The 22,359-nt window shown below is 43.2% G+C and overlaps 1 protein-coding gene and 1 non-coding gene across 2 annotated transcripts; both read left to right on the forward strand.

Annotated features, from left to right (window-relative positions):
* Positions 1-10,851: 10,851 nt before the first annotated feature.
* LOC130984284 (small nucleolar RNA R71) lies at positions 10,852-10,959 on the forward strand. The gene has a single exon (XR_009088227.1). It is a non-coding gene; the product is annotated as a small nucleolar RNA R71 (small nucleolar RNA).
* Positions 10,960-16,163: 5,204 nt separating this feature from the next.
* Positions 16,164-21,533, forward strand: LOC130981021 (uncharacterized). Its single transcript, XM_057904660.1, has 2 exons — positions 16,164-18,712; positions 18,818-21,533. Exons 1-2 carry the CDS (start codon positions 16,164-16,166, stop codon positions 21,531-21,533), a joined length of 5,265 nt encoding a protein of 1,754 aa, XP_057760643.1.
* Positions 21,534-22,359: the final 826 nt, after the last annotated feature.

Consider the following 22,359-nt stretch of genomic DNA (forward strand, 5'->3'; position numbering starts at 1 on the left):
TTGAGTGCCGCGCCAAGAAACCAAGGAAATTAATTGAGCGTGTGTTCCAGCCGTGTTTCGAACACGGGACATCAAAGTGGAAACACTGCCCTGCCCTCCACAAGGGCAGGGCAGCATTTTGTTGGTGCATGGATTTGGCGCACCAAGAGACACTTCTGGCGCACCAAATCACTCTCCTGGCAGCACCAGCGCGCACCACACTCAATCCTGGCAGCACCAATTTTTTCTGCCCTGCCCTCCGCGAGGGCAGGGCAGCATCCTATGCACCAAGGCAAATTCTGGCGCACCAATTCTTGATTCTGGCAGCACCAACAGCGAACCAAAGCAAATTCTGGCGCACCAACTTTTCCTGCCCTGCCCTTGGCGCGGGCAGGGCAGCGTTTTGCGCACCAACATGCACCAGGCCGCACCAAAGCCGCACCAAAGCCGCGCCAACATGCACCAAATCCTGCCCTGCCCTCCACAAGGGCAGGGCAGCCTCCTGGGAGCAACCTCTCATGGGCCGAAAATTCAAATTAAAACCCCATTTTAATTCATTTCTTCACCAAATCAAAAGCCCATCCAAATCCCAAAATCCAAAAAGAGAAAGTGTATAAATAGGAGCTAGTTTGATGTAATTAGGACTTTTGAACTTTTACTTCACCTTTTGACTTACCTTTTGCTTTGCCTTGAATTTTGCACTTTCTTTGAGCTTTTGTAACTTTCCTTGAGAGACTACACCAAGATTTCAGAGAATTGGGGAGGAGAATTGATCTCTCTTCTTCTCATTCTTGCTTGGTCTTTTTAATTTCCTTGTTTTGATTCTTGGGTGTTAAGAATTGAGGAAATTCTGTCTCAATCTCCACTCAAGAACTCTTTAGTAACTTTTCTGCATAATTAAATCAATTTACATTCTCTTTACTGCTTCTTCTTCAATTCCTTGTCAATTGCTTTGTGAACTTGGATCTGGGAAGGCAAATAGAGATCTAGGCTCTGCTACCTAGTCTCTTGAGACCTGAGACCCAATTTTACTTTTGGTTCTTCTGTGAACCCTGCTGCATTTTAATTTCATTTCTGTTTGAATTCTCATTGCTTCCAATTCAATTTCTGCTCTATCAATTGTTGCAATTTACTTTCTCTTTGTTTAGATTCTGCAATCCCAGTCCTCAAATCCCTTTTACATTCAAGCAATTTATATTTCTTGCCATTTAAGTTACTGCAATTTACATTTCTTGCACTTTAAGTTTTAGTCATTTACTTTCTTGTTCTTTAAGATTCTGCAAGTTTACTTTCCTGCTCTTTAATTTACTGCAATTTTCCCTCCCCTTTACATTTACTGTCATTTAGCTTCTGTTAAATACAACCCACTCACCAAAACTTGATTCGCTTGACTAAATCAACCACTAAACTAAAATTGCTCAATCCTTCAATCCCTGTGGGATCGACCTCACTCATGTGAGTTATTATTACTTGATGCGACCCGGTACACTTGCCGGTGAGTTTTGTGTCGGATCGTTTTCCGCACATCACCAAGCACGCACCGTGGCACATTCTGGCGCACCAAATTTTTCCTGCCCTGCCCTCGGCGCGGGCAGGGCAGCGTTTTGCGCACCAAGCCACACCAACATCCACCAAATCCTGCCCTGCCCTCCACATGGGCAGGGCAGCCTCCTGGGAGTGTCATGGGCCAAATTCAATCAAAATTCAATTCAAATTCCCTTTGAACTCAAATCTTCACCAATTGAACCAAGGCCATCCAAGACCCATTTCCCTCAAATCCAAAGCAAGCAAAGCCCACTCAACATGACTCAAAGGCACATGGATCAATTAGATTAGGATTTTTATTTTGTTTTAATTTCATTTTCATTTTCACTTTGTAAAGCCTATATAAAGGCATCAATTAGAGCTCGATTGGAGATAGAAAGGAGGCGAGACCCACTAGGGAATATTAGGATTTGAGAGCTCTCTCTTAGTTTTTATTGCTGTTTTGGAATTTTGGATTGGGAAGGAAGGAATTCTGTTTCATTCCTGATTTGAGATTCATCTTGTTCTCTTACTGCATAACTCAATTTTCATTTGCTGTTTTAAATCTTCTTCTTCTGCAATCTGTTCTTTTAAATTTTCTGCAACTTCTCTCTTGTTGGATCAAGGAAGGGAGTGAGATCTAGACTTGTTCTCTAGTCTCATTGATTCCCTGAGATCTTCAACATTCTTTTAAATTGCTGCAAATTAAGCACTGCTTTTCTGTTTAGAATTCTTCAAGCAATTTCCATTTTCTGTTTAGATCTGTTGCATGATTTTGCACCTTTTACTTCTCTGTTTGATTGCTATTTACACTTTCCTGTTGAATTTTAATTTCCAGCACCCACTCCCCTTTATATTTCATGCAATTTATATTTCTTGCAATTTAAGTTTCAGCTATTTTACTTTCTTGTTCTTTAAGTTTCAGCAATTTAATTATTCTGCACTTTTAATTCCCTGTCATTTACTTTCTGTTGGCTACACTTCATCCAAATTCACTTCAATGTTAGCTTGACTAAACTAATCACCCACTAAAGTTGCTTGATCCATCAATCCCTGTGGGATCGACCTCACTCTAAGTGAGTTATTACTACTTGATGCGACCCGGTACACTTGCCGGTGAGTTTTGTGTCGGATCGTTTTCCGCACATCAAGTTTTTGGCGCCGTTGCTGGGGATTGATTAGATCAACAATGATTAAGTGGGTGAGAAGTCTAGATCAAGCATTTTCTTTATTTTTGTTCTCTGTTCTAAGTTGAAACCAAGGTGTTTGAGTTATTGCCTCACTAAGAAATTCATCTTTGAGATATGAATTTCAATCTCCCTTGGTGTTGTGTTTTACAAAATTCAAATGGAGTTCAACTCATCTTATGATCAAACAAATTTTATGGGATATTACCCACCATCACCAATCTCTAATGGTGGCTGGGACTATCACCAAGAGAATACACATCCTGAGCACTCCAATTCATGGAGATTTGCTTCAGAACCACAAGATGAGCAAGGATATTCTTCCACACGAAATGATGCTAGTCATGATTCTACTGGTGGCTGGGAAGGAAATTCTAATGCTCCATATATATTCATCCAAAGATATCATCACTTGACCATGCTTCAACAGAAAGCCTCTATCAAAATTCACCACCCACACAAACTTCCTTGAACCAAAGCCTCTCAAAGCTTGAGACCATGTTTGAAAAATATGAGAGGGAGGCACAGATATTCTGGAAAAGGAAAGAGAACTTTTTCACAAACATGGAAGTGCACGTAGCTCAATTGTTGAGTGCAACGAAGAAAGTGGAAAGGCAAGATGGAGAAGCCTATGTGTCAAGCAAAATTTTAATGAAAAATGAGGTGGAGGAGGCATTGGATCCTGAACTTTTACATTCACAAGAGCCACTTGAGGTGACAATGAAACATAAAGATTCCCTCCCAGAGGCATTAATGGAAAATCATGAAGGAGAAAGGGAGGAAGACACTCAAGAGAAGTCAAACTCAAGTAAAGCAGAAAATCACATGAAGGAAGTGGTCATGGAACCACCAATTCAAAAGGCTCTGGATGAAGATCAAACTCCAAAATCACACAGCAACCATGTCTTAACAACAAAGAAGTGAAGGCAACTAACAAGAGCACCAATTCTGTCCCTAAGTCAGCAAGCAAGCTCAACCAAGCCAATTTCAAAAGAAAGCTTGCTGAGAGGAAACCAAGAAAGGGGACAAAAGCTGAAACTTCTCCCCCCATGAAGTCATTCCTCTTAACTAATTGGAAGAAGAGGAAGAAAGTGAAGAACAACATGTCAAGCTAATGACACTAAAAGAGCACTTGTTGGGAGGTAACCCAACCGTAGGTATAATTTCTTCTCTGCTTTGTTTTTGTTCTTTACTTTGTTTAAATTCAATAAATGGGCATATGGTTACATTCTAAGTTTGGTGTTGCCTTGCAACAAAATTGTTTTCAATCTTTTTGGATGATTGCATCAAATCAAAAATGAAAGTGACACACCAAGATTCTAAGTTTGGTGTGCCACTTATTTTTCTATGCAATTCATTCAAGCAACACTACTTGTCTGCATAATCATAATGCCTCTGCAGTTTTATTTTTTTCTTTTAATTTGACACTTTTTCATTCTACTTTCTTTAGTCATTTTTCTGTTTGGTTTCATTTTAGTTTGCTTATTTACTGTGTTTGTTAATACTTTACCAAGAGAGCTTTATTCATGACAGATTATTGGCTTGGTGATTGTCTTTAACAGACAACAGTTTTATTTAGTTTTGTTTTAAATAAAATTGACATATGATTGCATTCTAAGTTTGGTGTTGCTATGCAATAAAAATTTGCTTCCAATCTTTACTAGATACTTGCATTAATTCCAAGTGAAAGTGTCACACTAAGTTTGGTGTGCCACTTATCTTTTATGCAATGTATTGTGCTCACCTTCTTATGCTTGCAATCAAAATGTCGCTGTCTCTTGTGTCTTGATTGTTATTTTTCATTTTTGCTTGCTTGCAACACATGTAACGCTAACATTTCATTATGTAAGACATTCATGATCTATCTTAGCCCCTGGTGCGCGAAATTGTGAACAATACTTTTCACAACTCTCATAATCCCTGGTCATGAACTCCAAAAACTTGGTGGTTCAATTCCATGGCATTACACAACTTCGCACAACTAACCAGCAAGTGCACTGGGTCGTCCAAGTAATACCTTACGTGAGTAAGGGTCGATCCCACGGAGATTGTTAGCATTGAAGCAAGCTATGGTCATCTTGTAAATCTTAGTCAGGCAAACTCAAATGTATATGATGATGAACGAAAATAACATAAAAGATAAAGATAGTGATACTTATGTAATTCATTGGTAGGAACTTCAGATAAGCGCATGAAGATGCCTTCCCTTCCGTCTCTCTGCTTTCCTACTGCCTTCATCCAATCCTTCTTACTCCTTTCCATGGCAAGCTCGTGTAGGGTTTCACCGTTGTCAATGGCTACCTCCCATCCTCTCAGTGAAAGCGATTGCATATGTCCTGTCACGGCATAGCGGAATTCAGCTGTCGGTTCTCGGTCGGGCCGGAATAATATCCATCGATACTTTTGCGTCTGTCACTAACGCCCCGCCTGCTAGGAGTTTGAAGCACGTCACAGTCATTCAATCATTGAATCCTACTCAGAATACCACAGACAAGGTTTAGACCTTCCGGATTCTCTTGAATGCCGCCATCAGGTCCTGCCTATACCACGAAGATTCTGGTTAAAGAATCCAAGAGATATTCACTAAGCCTTGGTTGCTTGTAGAACAAGAATGGTTGTCAGTCACCTTGTTCATAGGTGAGAATGATGATGAGTGTCACGGATCATCACATTCATCAAGTTGAAGAACAAGTGATATCTTAGAACAAGAACAAGCGGAATTGAATGGAAGAACAATAGTAATTGCATTAATACTCGAGGTACAGCAGAGCTCCACACCTTAATCTATGGTGTGTAGAAACTCCACCGTTGAAAATACATAAGAACAAGGTCTAGGCATGGCCGAATGGCCAGCCTCCCAAAGTGATCAAAAGATCTAAAGAAAAAGGTTCCAAAGATCCCAAGATTTCTAATACAATAGTAAAAGGTTCTACTTATAGAAAACTAGTAGCCTAAGGTGTACAGAAATGAGTAAATGACATAAAAATCCACTTCCGGGCCCACTTGGTGTGTGCATGGGCTGAGCAATGAAGCATTTTTCGTGTAGAGACTCTTCTTGGAGTTAAACGCCAGCTTTGGTGCCAGTTTGGGCGTTTAACTCCCATTTGGGTGCCAGTTCCGGCGTTTAACGCTGGAATTTCTTGAGGTAACTTTGAACGCCGGTTTGGGCCATCAAATCTTGGGCAAAGTATGGACTATCATATATTGCTGGAAAGCCCAGGATGTCTAATTTCCAACGCCGTTGAGAGCGCGCCAATTGGGCTTCTGTAGCTCCAGAAAATCCACTTCGAGTGCAGGGAGGTCAGAATCCAACAGCATCTGCAGTCCTTTTTGGTCTCTGAATCAGATTTTTGCTCAGGTCCCTCAATTTCAGCCAGAAAATACCTGAAATCACAGAAAAATACACAAACTCATAGTAAAGTCCAGAAAAGTGAATTTTAACTAAAAACTAATAAAAATATACTAAAAACTAACTAGATCATACCAAAAACATACTAAAAACAATGCCAAAAAGTATATAAATTATCCGCTCATCACAACACCAAACTTAAATTGTTGCTTGTCCCCAAGCAACTGAAGATCAAATAAGATAAAAAGAAGAGAATATGCAATGAATTCCAAAAACATCTATGAAGATCAGTATTAATCAGATGAGCGGGGCTTTTAACTTTTTGCCTCTGAATAGTTTTGGCATCTCACTCTATCCTTTGGAATTCAGAATGAATGGCTTCTTTAGGAACTCAGAATCCAGATAGTGTTATTGATTCTCCTAGTTAAGTATGATGATTCTTGAACACAGCTACTTATTGAGTCTTGGCCGTGGCCCAAAGCACTTTGTCTTCCAGTATTACCACCGGATACATACATGCCACAGACACATAATTGGGTGAACCTTTTCAGATTGTGACTCAGCTTTGCTAAAGTCCCCAATTAGAGGTGTCCAGGTTTCTTAAGCACACTTTTTTTGCCTTGGATCACAACTTTATTCTTTCTTTTTCTTTTCTCTTTTCTCTTCTTTTTTTTTTTCTTTTTTTTTCGGTTTTTCTTCTTTTTTTTTTCGTCTCCTTTCTCTTTTTTTTTTGTATTCACTGCTTTTTCTTACTTCAAGAATCATTTTTATGATTTTTCAGATCCTCAGTAACATGTCTCCTTTTTCATCGTTCTTTCAAGAGCCAACATTCATGAACCACAAATTCAAAAGACATATGCACTGTTCAAGCATACATTCAGAGAACAAAAGTGTTGCCACCACATCAAATTAATTAAACTATTATAAAATTCAGAATTCATGCAATTCTTTCCTTTTCAATTAAGCACGTTTTTATTCAAGGAAGGTGATGGATTCATAGGACATTCATAACTTTAAGGCATAGACACTAAGACACTAATGATCACAAGACACAAACATGGATAAACATAAGCATAAAATTCGAAAAACAGAAGAATAAAGAACAAGGAAATCAAAGAACGGGTCCACCTTAGTGATGGCGGCTCTTTCTTCCTCTTGAAGATCCTATGGAGTGCTTGAGCTCCTCAATATCTCTTCCTTGTCTTTGTTGCTCGTCCCTCATGATTCTTTGGTCTTCTCTAATTTCATGAAGGATGATGGAGTGTTCTTGATGCTCCACCCTTAGTTGTCCCATGTTGGAACTCAACTCTCCTAGGGAGGTGTTTAGTTGCTCCCAATAATTTTGTGGAGGAAAGTGCATCCCTTGAGGCATCTCAGGGATCTCATGATGAGAGGGGTCTCTTGTGTGCTCCATCCTTTTCTTGGTGATGGGCTTGTCCTCATCAATGGGGGTATCTCCTTCTATGTCAACTCCTACTGAATAACAGAGGTGACAAATGAGATGAGGGAAGGCTAGCCTTGCCAAGGTGGAAGACTTGTCCGCCACTTTATAGAGTTCTTGGGCTATAACCTCATGAACTTCCACTTCTTCTCTAATCATGATGCTATGAATCATGATGGCTCGGTCTAGAGTAACTTCGGACCGGTTGCTAGTGGGAATGATTGAGCGTTGTATGAACTCTAACCATCCTCTAGCCACGGGCTTGAGGTCATGCCTTCTCAATTGAACCGGCTTTCCTCTTGAATCTTGCTTCCATTGTGCGCCCTCTTCACATATGATTGTGAGGGCTTGGTCCAACCTTTGATCAAAGTTGACCCTTCTTGTATAAGGATGCTCATCTCCTTGCATCATAGGCAAGTTAAACGCCACCCTTACACTCTCCGGACTAAAATCCAAGTATTTCCCCCGAACCATAGTGAGATAATTCTTTGGATTCGGGTTCACACTTTGGTCATGGTTCTTTGTGATCCATGCATTGGCATAGAACTCTTGAACCATCAAGATTCCGACTTGTTGAATGGGGTTGGTGAGTACTTCCCAACCTCTTCTTCGGATCTCATGGCGGATCTCCGGATATTCACCCTTTTTGAGTGAAAAGGGGACCTCGGGGATCACCTTCTTCAAGGCCACAACTTCATAGAAGTGGACTTGATGCACCCTTGAGAGGAATCTATCCATCTCCCATGACTTGGAGGTGGAAGCTTTTGCCTTCCCTTTCCTCTTTGTAGAGGTTTCTCCGGCCTTGGATGCCATAATGGTTATGGAAAAATGAAAAAGCAACGCTTTTACCACACCAAACTTAAAATGTTTGCTCGTCCTCGAGCAAAAGAAGAAAGAAGATAGTAGAAGAAGAAGAAATGAAGAAGAGGGAGATGGTGGTGTGTTCGGCCAAAGAGGGGGGAAAGTGGTGTTTAGGTTGTGTGAAAATGAAGGGTTGAAGAAGGGTATATATAGGAGAGAGGGGGGGTAATGGTTCGGCCATTATGGGTGGGTTTGGGAGGGAAAGTGGTTTGAATTTGAAGGGTGAGGTTGGTGGGGATTTATGAAGGATGGATGTGAGTGGTGAAGAGAAAGATGGGATTTGATAGGTGAAGGGTTTTTGGGGAAGAGGTGTGAGGTGACTGGTGAATGGGGGAAGAAGAGAGAGAGTGGTGGTGGGTCCTGTGGGGTCCACAGATCCTGTGGTGTCAAGGAAAAGTCATCCCTGCACCAAGTGGCATCAAAATTCACGTTTTGAGCCATTTCTGGCGTTAAACGCCGGGCTGGTGCCCATTCCTGGCGTTTAATGCCAGGTTCTAGCCCTTTTCTGGCGTTTAACGCCAGTCTGGTGCCCCTTTCTGGCGTTAAACGCCCAAAATGGTGCCAGACTGGGCGTTAAACGCCCAACTGCTAGGCTTACTGGCGTTTAAACGCCAGCAGCATCTTCCTCCAGGGTGTGCTGTTTTTCTTCCTGTTTTTCATTCTGTTTTTGCTTTTTTCATTGTTTTTGTGACTTCTTATGATCATCAACCTACAAAAAAGATAAAATAACAAAAGAAAATAGTTAACTATAAAACATTGGGTTGCCTCCCAACAAGCGCTTCTTTAATGTCATTAGCTTGACAGAGGACTCTCATGGAGCCTCAGAAATACTCAGAACCGTGTTGGAACCTCCCAACACCAAACTTAGAGTTTGAATGTGGGGGTTCAACACCAAACTTAGAGTTTGGTTGTGGCCTCCCAACACCAAACTTAGAGTTTGACTGTGGGGGCTCTGCTTGGCTCTGTTTTGAGAGAAGCTCTTCATGCTTCCTCTCCATGATGATAGAGGGATGTCCTTGGGCCTTAAACACAAAGGATTCTTCATTCACTTGAATGATTAACTCTCCTCCATCAACATCAATCACAGCCTTTGCTGTGGCTAGAAAGGGTCTGCCAAGGATGATGGATTCATCCATGCACTCCCCAGTCTCTAGGACTACGAAATCAGTAGGGATGTAATGGTCTTCAACTTTTACCAGAACATCCTCTACAAGTCCATAGGCTTGTTTTCTTGAGTTGTTTGCCATCTCTAGTGAGATTTTTGCAGCTTGCACCTCAAAGATCCCTAATTTCTCCATTACAGAGAGGGGCATGAGGTTTACACTTGACCCTAAGTCACACAAGGCCTTCTTGAAGGTCATGGTGCCTATGGTGCAAGGTATAGAAAACTTCCCAGGATCCTGCCTCTTTTGAGGCAGTTTCTGCCTAGACAAGTCATCCAGTTCTTTGGTGAGCAAGGGAAGTTCATCTTCCCAAGTCTCATTTCCAAATAACTTGTCATTTAGCTTCATGATTGCTCCAAGGTATTTAGCAACTTGCTCTTCAATGACATACTCATCCTCTTCAGAGGAAGAATACTCATCAGAGCTCATGAAAGGCAGAAGTAAGTCCAATGGAATCTCTATGGTCTCATTTTGAGCCTCAGATTCCCATGGTTCCTCATTGGGGAACTTATTAGAGGCCAGTGGACGTCCAGTGAGGTCTTCCTCAGTGGCGTCCTCTGCCTCCTCTTCCTTCCAGGGTTCGGCCATGTTGATGGCCTTGCACTCTCCCTTTGGATTTTCTTCTGTATTACTTGGGAGAGTACTAGGAGGGAGTTCAGTAACTTTCTTACTCAGCTGACCCACTTGTCCTTCCAAATTCCTAATGGAGGACCTTGTTTCAGTCATGAAACTTTGAGTGGTCTTTATTAGATCAGAGACCATTGTTGCTAAGTCAGAAGTACTCTGCTTAGAACTCTCTGTCTGTTGCTGAGAAGATGATGGAAAAGGCTTGCCATTGCTAAACCTGTTTCTTCCACCATTATTGTTGTTGAAACCATGTTGAGGTTTCTCTTGATTCTTCCATGAGAAATTTGGGTGATTTCTCCATGAAGAGTTGTAGGTGTTTCCATAGGGTTCTCCTAGGTAATTCACCTCCTCCATTGAAGGATTCTCAGGATCATAAGCTTCTTCTTCAGATGAAGCTTCCTTAGTACTGCCGGGTGTATTTTGCATTCCAGACAGACTTTGAGAAATCATATTGACTTGTTGAGTCAATATCTTGTTCTGAGCCAGTATGGCATTCAGAGTATCAATCTCAAGGACTCCTTTCTTCTGACTAGTCCCATTGTTCACAGGATTCCTTTCAGAAGTGTACTTGAATTGGTTATTTGCAACCATTTCAATTAGCTCTTGAGCCTCTGTAGGCGTCTTCTTCAGATGAAGAGATCCTCCAGCAGAGCTATCCAAAGACATCTTGGATAGTTCAGAGAGACCATCATAGAAAATACCTATGATGCTCCATTCAGAAAGCATGTCTGAGGGACATCTTCTGATTAATTGTTTGTATCTTTCCCAAGCTTCATAGAGGGATTCTCCATCCTTCTGTCTGAAGGTTTGGACTTCCACTCTAAGCTTACTCCATCTTTGAGGTGGAAAGAACTTTGCCAAGAAGGCATTGACTAGCTTTTCCCAAGAGTCCAGGCTTTCTTTAGGTTGAGAATCCAACCATATTCTAGCTCTGTCTCTTACAGCAAAAGGGAATAGCATCAGTCTGTAGACCTCAGGGTTAACCCCATTAGTCTTGACTGTGTCACAGATTTGCAAGAATTCAGCTAAGAACTGATGAGGATCTTCCATTGGAAGTCCATGGAACTTGCAATTCTGTTGCATTAGAGAAACTAATTGAGGCTTAAGCTCAAAGTTGTTTGCTCCAATGGCAGGGATAGAGATGCTTCTCCCATAGAAATCAGGAGTAGGTGCAGTGAAGTCACCCAGCACCTTCCTTGCATTGTTGGCATTGTTGTTATTTTCGGCTGCCATGGGTTCTTCTTCCTTGAAGAATTCGGTCAGGTCCTCAACAGAGAGTTGTGCTTTAGCTTCTCTTAGCTTTCTCTTCAAGGTCCTTTCAGGTTCAGGGTCAGCTTCAACAAGAATGCCTTTGTCTCTGCTCCTGCTCATATGAAAGAGAAGAGAACAAGAGAAATGTGGAATCCTCTATGTCACAGTATAGAGATTCCTTGAAGTGTCAGAGGAAAAGAAAAATAGAAGAAAGAAGGTAGAAGAATTCGAACTTGATGAGATAGAGTTCGAATTGTGCATTAAGAAGGAGCAGTACTCCATAAATAGAAGGATGTGAGAAGGAGGGAAGGGGATTTTTGAAAATTAATTAAAAAGATGTCAAAAACATTTTAAAAATTGATTGATAATTTTCGAAAATTGAAAGTGAAAAAGAAATAAAGTGATTTTTGAAAAAGATTTTGAGATTAGAAGTTAAAAAGATTTGATTGAAAACTATTTTGAAAAAGATGTGGTTGAGAAGATATGATTGGTTTTAAAAAAAAATGTGATTGAGAAGATATGATTTGAAAACAATTTTTAAAAGATATGTTTTGAAAATTATTTTAAAAGATTTGATTTTGGAAATTAGTGACTTGCCTAACAAGAAAAGATATGATTCAAACATTAAACCTTTCTCAACAGAAAAGGTAAAATATTTGAGATGTTCAATCAAATCATTAATTGTTAGGAAGTATCTTTGAAAAAGGAAAGAAATTGATTTTGAAAACATTTGATTGAAAAGATATGATTTGAAAAAGATTTGATTTTGAAAAACTTTGAAAACTTGAAAAAAAATTGATTTTGAAAACAAAATCTTCCCCCTAGCACCATCCTGGCGTTAAACGCCCAGAATGGTATACATTCTGGCGTTTAACGCCCAAAATGCTACCTCTTTGGGCGTTAAACGCCCAACCAGGTACCCTGGCTGGCGTTTAAACGCCAGTCTGTCTTCTTCACTGGGAATTTTTGAATGCTCAGCTTTTTCTGTATAATTCCTCTGCAGTATGTTCTGAATCTTCAATTCTTTGTATCATTGACTTGAAAAGACACAAATTAAAAATAGTTTTGGATTTTTAATAATCAAAATGCAACAAGAATCAAATAACAATGCATGCAAGACACCAAACTTAGCAGTTTGTATACTACTGACACTATATGAGACGCATAAACACTCAAGCCAAAAGAATTCAAAGATCAGAGTAAGAAATCATCAAGAATTTCTTGAATATCCTTAAGACACATGAATGAATGCATGCAATTGACACCAAACTTAAGATGAGACACTAGACTTAAGCAAGAAACATCAAATATTTTTGGTTTTTATGATTTTGTAATTTTTTTTTGTGTTTTTCGAAAATTAAGTGGAAAAAGGTATCAAAATTCTTAATGAGAATTCCAGGAATCAGTGCAATGCTAGTCTAAGACTCCGGTCCAGGAATTAGACATGGCTTCACAGCCAGCCAAGCTTTCAAAGAAAGCTTCGGTCCAAAACACTAGACATGACCAAAGGTCAGCCAAGCCTTAGCAGATCACTGCTCCAAAAGCAAAATTGATGAAAATCAACAAGCTTTTGTGGTGATAAGTTGAAACCTCGGTCCAATCAGATTAGACATGGCTTCTCAGCCAGCCAGATTTCAACAAATCATCATGAAACTCTAGAATTCATCTTCAAGAATTTCGAAAAAAATAAATACCTAATCTAAGCAACAAGATGAACCGTCAGTTGTCCAAACTGAACAATCCCCGGCATTGTTACCAAAAGCTTGCTCAAAACTTGAACAATCCCCGGCAACGGTGCCCAAAACTTGGTGTTGTTGCCGGATCTTGGCACTGATGTTACCAAAAGCTTGCTCAAAACTTGAACAGTCCCCGGCAACGGCGCCAAAAACTTGGTGCGCGAAATTGTAAACAATACTTTTCACAACTCTCATAATCCCTGGTCATGAACTCCAAAAACTTGGTGGTTCAATTCCATGGCATTACACAACTTCGCACAACTAACCAGCAAGTGCACTGGGTCGTCCAAGTAATACCTTACGTGAGTAAGGGTCGATCCCACGGAGATTGTTAGCATTGAAGCAAGCTATGGTCATCTTGTAAATCTTAGTCAGGCAAACTCAAATGTATATGATGATGAACGAAAATAACATAAAAGATAAAGATAGTGATACTTATGTAATTCATTGGTAGGAACCTCAGATAAGCGCATGAAGATGCCTTCCCTTCCGTCTCTCTGCTTTCCTACTGCCTTCATCCAATCCTTCTTACTCCTTTCCATGGCAAGCTCGTGTAGGGTTTCACCGTTGTCAATGGCTACCTCCCATCCTCTCAGTGAAAGCGATTGCATATGTCCTATCACGGCATAGCGGAATTCAGCTGTCGGTTCTCGGTCAGGCCGGAATAATATCCATCGATACTTTTGCGTCTGTCACTAACGCCCCGCCTGCTAGGAGTTTGAAGCACGTCACAGTCATTCAATCATTGAATCCTACTCAGAATACCACAGACAAGGTTTAGACCTTCCGGATTCTCTTGAATGCCGCCATCAGGTCTTGCCTATACCACGAAGATTCTGGTTAAAGAATCCAAGAGATATTCACTAAGCCTTGGTTGCTTGTAGAACAAGAATGGTTGTCAGTCACCTTGTTCATAGGTGAGAATGATGATGAGTGTCACGGATCATCACATTCATCAAGTTGAAGAACAAGTGATATCTTAGAACAAGAACAAGCGGAATTGAATGGAAGAACAATAGTAATTGCATTAATACTCGAGGTACAGCAGAGCTCCACACCTTAATCTATGGTGTGTAGAAACTCCACCGTTGAAAATACATAAGAACAAGGTCTAGGCATGGCCGAATGGCCAGCCTCCCAAAGTGATCAAAAGATCTAAAGAAAAAGGTTCCAAAGATCCCAAGATTTCTAATACAATAGTAAAAGGTTCTACTTATAGAAAACTAGTAGCCTAAGGTGTACAGAAATGAGTAAATGACATAAAAATCCACTTCCGGGCCCACTTGGTGTGTGCTTGGGCTGAGCAATGAAGCATTTTTCGTGTAGAGACTCTTCTTGGAGTTAAACGCCAGCTTTGGTGCCAGTTTGGGCGTTTAACTCCCATTTGGGTGCCAGTTCCGGCGTTTAACGTTGGAATTTCTTGAGGTGAATTTGAACGCCGGTTTGGGCCATCAAATCTTGGGCAAAGTATGGACTATCATATATTGCTGGAAAGCCCAGGATGTCTACTTTCCAACGCCGTTGAGAGCGCGCCAATTGGGCTTCTGTAGCTCCGGAAAATCCACTTCGAGTGCAGGGAGGTCAGAATCCAACAGCATCTGCAGTCCTTTTTGGTCTCTGAATCAGATTTTTGCTCAGGTCCCTCAATTTCAGCCAGAAAATACCTGAAATCACAGAAAAACACACAAACTCATAGTAAAGTCCAGAAAAGTGAATTTTAACTAAAAACTAATAAAAATATACTAAAAACTAACTAGATCATACCAAAAACATACTAAAAACAATGCCAAAAAGTATATAAATTATCCGCTCATCAGCCCCATAGCCATTGTTCTAATTGTTGCTTGAGGATGAGCAAGCATTTTGAGTTTGGCAAGGGAAAGAGGAAGAATAGAGGAAAAAGGACAACAATAATGAAGATGAACTACAAGGTTGTAGAGTTCCTTTTCTTCTAATTTATTTCCAGCACTCTAAATTGCATGATTGTCTTTATATTCTCTTTAGGCATGTGTGGTATGACTAAGCATAGCTTGAATTTGATTTGAAACATGTTGTTGTGACATTATGACTACCAACTTGAGTTTTGTGAATCCAAAAGCAAAAAAGCATCATGATCATAAACAAACAAGGAATTAAAGAAGAATTTAGCATGTGCATACAAGTATTGGAAAGCTAGTATGATTGATTGTTGCTCAATTGCATTGGATTTTATTTAATTGAAGTTTTTCATCTAGTACATTTTGTGAAATCTTTTGAAATCATGAAAACCTTGAAGAAGCAAATACAATTAAAGCAAGAAAAGAAAAAGGGAAAGAATGAGAAAGCTGAAGGCTCTGAGTACCAATGGCAATTTATTTGCTAAGTGCTTGTGGTGTTTATGTATCAAGCCAAATGCTTGAAAACAAAACACTTAGAAGTCAAGGCTAGGCTCAAGTGCAAAAGCACTCCCTCAAAGCTCAAGGCTCTGAGCATCAATGATTAGAGAGTCAAGAAAAGAAAAGAAAAAATGAGCTTAATGAAGTCCTCTAATTAAATGCTTGTGGTGCTTATGTATCAAGTGGTAATACTTGAAAACAAAGCATTTAGAAGTCGTAGCTTTGTTATTAACTCATGGGGCAAAGCACCTGTTACGGATCCGGCCCACGGACCCCGGACCCATGACCAAAACCCGAACCCGGCTTACCGGGTCAACCCATCTCGACTTTCTAGAAGGCACCGAATCGGCCCTCTAGATCCTCTAACTAACTTTCGAATTCAAACATCTCCCTTATCTTAAGCAAATAAGATAAGATAAGATTATCACCATCACCTATAAATAGAGGACCCAGGTCCCTCCAGGTATTCATTCATTCCACACACCTTATACCTCTTAGATCTATTCTGACTTGAGCGTCGGAGTGTCTTTGCAGGTACCCCCCCCCCCGCTCCATCAGGGCCGTCCAACATCCGATCCGACCCGCAGGTTCCCGATCCTCCTCTCAACCCGTATCAGAAGCATTCTGTACATTGGCGCCGTCTGTGGGAAACCTGCAACAATCAGACCGGATGGAGGGCATCCTGGAGGATAACCCATCAAGCCAGGACGACTCCCAACCGCGTCGTCCGATCTCAGAACACCATGAAGCCACAAACCAAGCAAAAATAGCAAGCACCATCCACCACGCAAACGAGGACGTCACGACGGACCCACGACATCCCGAGAAAGCCAGGGACAAAGCGACACAAATCATCCAGGATCTCTGTCTCCGAGTCCAAGAACTTGAAGGCAAGCTAAGCGACCGAGAAAAACACAATAACGAGCATGGAAGCCAGGCAACTTCCAGGTCAAGATCCCACCACGGAAGGTCGCCAATCCGGCAGCACAATAGGAGAGATGGTCGCAGCACCTCACGCAACCGCCGACGCGAGAAGTCGCCTGAACGACGATACGACAAGAAACACCATCGCAGCGATTCTCGGGATGTAAACCGTCAGCATGATTCAGACGAAGACCGGAGATACCGAAGCACCAAACGCACGAGAAGCGACCATACCATAATGGGAGCTACGCCCTTCACGGAAGGAATCTTAAGAGCAAAACTCCCCAAAGGTTTCGACAAACCCACCGACATGAAGTACGACGGAACTAAAGACCCTCAAGAGCACCTAACGGCCTTTGAGGCCAGAATGAACTTAGAAGGAGCATCCGACGCAGTCCGATGCAGAGCCTTCCCAGTAACCCTTGCCGGGCCAGCGATCAAATGGTTCAACGCCCTCCCAAACGGATCCATAACTAGCTTCCACGACATCACAAGAAAATTCATGGCCCAGTTCACAACCCGAATCACCAAAGCCAAACACCCCATCAGCCTGTTAGGGGTCACACAAAGGCAAGAAGAATCCACAAGAAAATACCTCGACCGCTTCAACGACGAATGCCTAACGGTCGACGGACTCACGGACTCCGTTGCCAGCCTCTGCCTAACTAACGGACTCATGAATGAAGACTTTCGCAAACATCTCACCACCAAACCAGTGTGGACCATGCACAAAATCCAGAACGTCGCCAAAGATTACATCAACGACGAGGAAGTCAGCCAGGTCGTCGCCGCCAACAAACGGCAGCACGCCGCCACCCAACACGGCAACCCGACTCCCCGTCATAACGCACCACCCAAAGAGAACCAACGAGACCACCTTAAACCGACCCACAGACCACCAAGAATAGGAAAATTTTCCAACTACACTCCCCTAACAGCATCAATTACTGAGGTATACCACCAAATAGCAGACCGAGGCATCATCCCCAGAGCCCGACCACTCAAGGAAAGGACAGGAGGAAACAAAACCCTCTACTGCGACTATCACCGCGGATACGGCCACAAAACACAAGATTGTTACGATCTCAAAGACGCTCTTGAGCAAGCTATACGAGATGGCAAACTCCCCGAGTTCATCAAAATCATCAGAGAACCAAGGCGCGCCGACAGAGACAAATCACCAGAAAGAGAAGGACGCAACCCAAGAACTCAAAAACCACCCAGGGAAAACACCGAAGAAGATCCGACCATCATAGTGAACGTCATCACGGGCAAAGACGTACCAAATAAATCAAAACTAACAATGAAAAAAGACCTCAAGATAATGGCCGTCAAAAACCACGACCCAGTAACCATTGCCGACAGCCCGATAACCTTCTTACCCGAGGACTGCCAGCACGGCACCTCGGCAGGAGATGCCCCCTTCGTCATATCAGCCCGAATCGGAACAGGACTAGTAAGAAGAATACTCGTGGACACGGGTGCCGACTCCAATATCCTCTTCCGAGGAGCCTTCGACAAACTCGGGCTCCGTAACGACAACCTCCAAACGCATCGCCACGGCGTCACGGGCCTCGGAGATAACTTCCTCAAACCAGACGGCTCGATCACCCTCCCCATCACCATAGGAACAAGCAATCAGAGAAAGACGATCCTATCCGAATTCGTCGTCCTAAAAGACTCCACAGCCTATAACGTCATTCTCGGGAGAAAAACAATTAACGACTTCTCGGCAGTCATCTTCACCAAATACCTTCTCATGAAATTCAAAGCCGATGACGGCACCATCGGAACCATTCACGGAGACCGAGAAGTTGCAGCCGAATGCGACAACAATAGCTTAGCTCCAAGGAAAAAATCCCGGGACGCGGCCGGAATATTCCTTGCCGACCTAGACGCACGGCTTGACGGCCAACCTAGACCGGAACCAGAAGGGGACATGGAAAAACTACAAATAGGGCCAACCAAAGATGAATACACGTTCATCAACAGAAACCTCCCACACGAACTCAAAGAAGAACTCTCTCAACTTTTGAAACAAAACAGAGACCTATTCGCATTCACACCAGCCGACATGCCGGGAATAAGTCCCGATCTGATGTCTCACCATCTGGCAGTAGACCCCCTAGCCAAACCCGTGGCGCAAAGAAGACGGAAAATGTCACCAGACCGAGCCGCCGAGGTCCAAAAACAAGTAAAAGCCCTGCTCGAAGCCAACTTCATCCGAGAACTCCCTTACACGACCTGGCTAGCCAACGTCGTACTAGTTAAAAAGTCTAACGGGAAGTGGCGAATGTGCGTTGATTACACAGATCTCAACAAAGCATGCCCGAAAGACGCCTTCCCCCTACCAAACATCGACGGACTAGTAGATGCAGCATCCGGACACCGGTACCTCAGCTTCATGGACGCATACTCCGGCTACAACCAGATCCCGATGCACCGACCAGATGAAGAAAAGGCAGCATTCATCACCCCAGACGGAACCTACTGCTATAAAGTAATGCCCTTCGGCCTGAAAAACGCCGGAGCCACCTATCAGCGACTCGTTAACAAGATATTTCGCAACTTAACCGGAAACAAAATAGAAGTCTACATCGATGATATGCTCGCCAAAACGGAATCCGGGGAGCAACTAACCGACGATCTAAAGGTCATAATGAACACCTTGCGAAAGCACCAAATGCGACTCAACCCAACAAAGTGCGCTTTCGGAATGGAAGCAGGAAAATTCCTCGGATTCATGATCACACAACGCGGAGTTGAGGCAAACCCGGAAAAATGCCGTGCCGTCCTGGAGATGACAAGTCCCAAGAACCTCAAAGATATCCAAAAGCTCACCGGCCGACTAACCGCACTATCCCGGTTCCTCGGAGCCTCGGCACAAAAGGCAATTCCTTTTTTCAAACTTATGAAAAAAGGGATTCCGTTCAAATGGGAGAAAGAATGCGAAGAAGCTTTCCAACACTTCAAAAAGGTCCTAACAGAACCTCCAATCCTTGCAAAACCTCAAACAGGGGAAACACTATACTTGTACCTCTCCATAACGGAAGAAACAATCGCAGCAGTACTCGTCCGGGAAAACGAGAAAAAGGAACAAAAACCCATATACTTCATAAGCAAGGTGCTACAAGACACGGAAGCCCGTTATTCACGACTAGAAAAACTGGCTTTCGCACTCCTCTCGGCATCCCGACGACTACGACAGTACTTCCAGGCCCACCCCATAACGGTCCGAACTGACCAAACGGTCAAACAAGTATTACAAAAACCCGACCTAGCAGGAAGAATGCTAGCATGGTCCATCGAGCTATCCCAATTCCAGATCAGGTTCGAGCCCCGAAACGCCATCAAAGCACAAGCCTTGACCGACTTCATCGCCGAAATGACTCCGACGAAGCTGACACCCGAACCATGGAAACTGCACGTCGATGGCTCATCAAACTCCACTCACGGAGGCGCCGGAATCATACTCGAAAACCAAAATGGGATCACAATTGAACAATCAATAAGATACGACTTTCCAGTATCAAACAACCAAGCAGAATACGAAGCCCTTTTGGCAGGCCTAAACCTAGCTCGGGAAGTCGGCGCCAAGATACTCGAGGTTAACACCGATTCCCAGGTGGTATGCTCCCAAATCAACGGGAGCTACCAAACCCGGGACCCCCTGCTCCAACAATACCTCAAAAAAGTAAGTGAAACAAAAGAAGGATTCGAAAACGTCTCCATACATCACGTCCCCAGGGAACGAAATGCCAGGGCGGATCTACTTTCCAGACTAGCCAGCACGAAGTCAGGACACGGCAACAGATCGCTAATCCAGGAGGTCGTTAAATCGCCTTCCGTATCAACGGAAATCAACGCACACCTAACATCCTCAAATCGGGAATCTTGGACATACCCGATCATGCAATATCTCTGCGACGGAATCCTACCACCAGACCCGAAAGAAGAGAGGAAGATAAAAAGAGAAGCCGCTAACTACACCATCATAGCAGGACAGCTATACAAACGCGGATTCTCGCAACCCCTACTCAAATGTGTAGAACCCGAGGACACGGAATACATACTCCGCGAAATCCACGAAGGCTGCTGCGGTCACCACATCGGAGGAAAAACGCTAGCCCAAAAAATCATCAGGGCCGGCTACTTCTGGCCCACAATCATTCGAGACTCCATACAACTCACAAAAAGCTGCGACAAATGCCAAAAGCATGCCAATATCCACCAAGCCGCCCCACACCAACTCAGCGTTATATCGGCTGAACGGCCATTCGGCAGTTGGGGAATCGACCTCGTCGGGCCCTTCCCCACGGCACCCGGCCAACTTAGATATCTCATCGTCGCCATAGACTACTACACCAAATGGATTGAAGCCGAACCCCTGGCCTCCATCACGGCAACCCAATGCCGGAAATTCGTCTGGCAACAGATCATTACTCGGTTCGGAATTCCCGAAGTCATCATCTCCGACAACGGAACCCAATTCACAGACAAAAAATTCAGAGAACTCTTAGAAGGATTGCACGTATCCCATCGCTTCAGCTCGGTAGAACATCCCCAAACAAACGGACAGGTGGAATCCGCCAACAAAATTATCGTCAAAGGACTTAAGAAACGACTTGACGAAGCCAAGGGATTGTGGGCAGACGAGTTGGGATCAGTCCTATGGTCATACCGAACAACACCCCAAACAAGCACGGGAGAAACGCCCTTCCGACTCATATACGGCGTAGAAGCTGTCATCCCAGTAGAAATCGGAGACCCCAGCCCCAGAAAAACGGTTGGAGGTAACGACGAAGAAGCAGAACGAGACCTCATAGACGAGGCAAGAAGCATAGCCCACGTCAAAGAATTAGCACTCAAACAAAGGATCAGCCTAAGGTATAATCACGGCGTCATCCGACGAGAATTCGCGGACAACGACCTCGTCCTACGACGAAACGACATCGGCCTCCCGACCCCAGGAGAAGGAAAGCTCGCACCCAACTGGGAAGGACCATACAGAGTCAAGGCCGTAATAGGAAAAGGAGCGTATAAACTCGAACGACTAGACGGCAGCGAAATACCAAGAACTTGGAACGCGGCCAACCTACGAAGATACTATACTTAAATAAGTCACTCTTTATTTTTTCTTTTAATCACCCTTTATTTCCCTTTATTTTTTATTGTTCATTGTCTTTTAGAACCTCGGGTACTCTTTCCCTCACGAAGGGTTTTAACGAGGCCCAACTATTCAGAAAAAATTCTTTACAAAGTTATTTTCACTTCATCCCCATTACAAGTCACTACTGTTTCTTAAAACACCAAACGAAGACACGGCCATCGCTGGAGGACTGATCACCCTCCAGGCCGAACAAACGGGTACCCAAAAAACCGACCAAACAAACGGTTATGATAAACGAAACACCTAAGGCCCGAACGGCTAAACAAAACATCCAAAAAACGGATCATACGAAGACCCAAAAAACGGTCATAAATTTCACACAAAACAAAGTTACGGCTCTCAAAGCCACTAGAAACAAATCTACACATAGTTCAAAACTAAATACAAAACAAACTATTCAAATATCAACAATCCGCCTATCACGGACGGTCTTGAATGCTCCCGTCATAGACACATCCACACCAGGGGCCAACACCTGAAATTGCGCCCTCATCGTCTCCTCGGTTGCAGCAACGGCCTCCCCAGCATCAGCCAACAAAGCCGCTTTCTCCTTCTTCAGGGCTTCGACCTCAGCCTTCAGAGTTTCTAACTCGGCGAGAAGCAAGGCAGCTTGAGAACTCGCATCCGAGGAACGTTTCCGCTCTTCAGCCAGTTGAGAAAGAAGCGAAGTCTCAACACCGGCAAGGCGGAGTATCTCCGCCCCGGAATCCTCCGACGACTTCTCCGCCTTCTCCTTCGCAGTCCTCGCAGCCTCAAGCTCTTCCTTCAACTT

The sequence above is a fragment of the Arachis stenosperma genome, chromosome 5, assembly GCF_014773155.1.
Source record: "Arachis stenosperma cultivar V10309 chromosome 5, arast.V10309.gnm1.PFL2, whole genome shotgun sequence".
Taxonomy (NCBI): Eukaryota; Viridiplantae; Streptophyta; class Magnoliopsida; order Fabales; family Fabaceae; genus Arachis; species Arachis stenosperma.

Coding starts and splice junctions, on each gene's coding strand:
- LOC130981021 (XM_057904660.1), top strand. CDS start 16,164: ATGGAGGGCATCCTGGAGGATAACCCATCAAGCCAGGACGACTCCCAA. Junction 18,713..18,817: donor TCTAACGGGAAGTGGCGAAT/GTGCGTTGATTA, acceptor CCGGTACCTCAG/CTTCATGGACGCATACTCCG.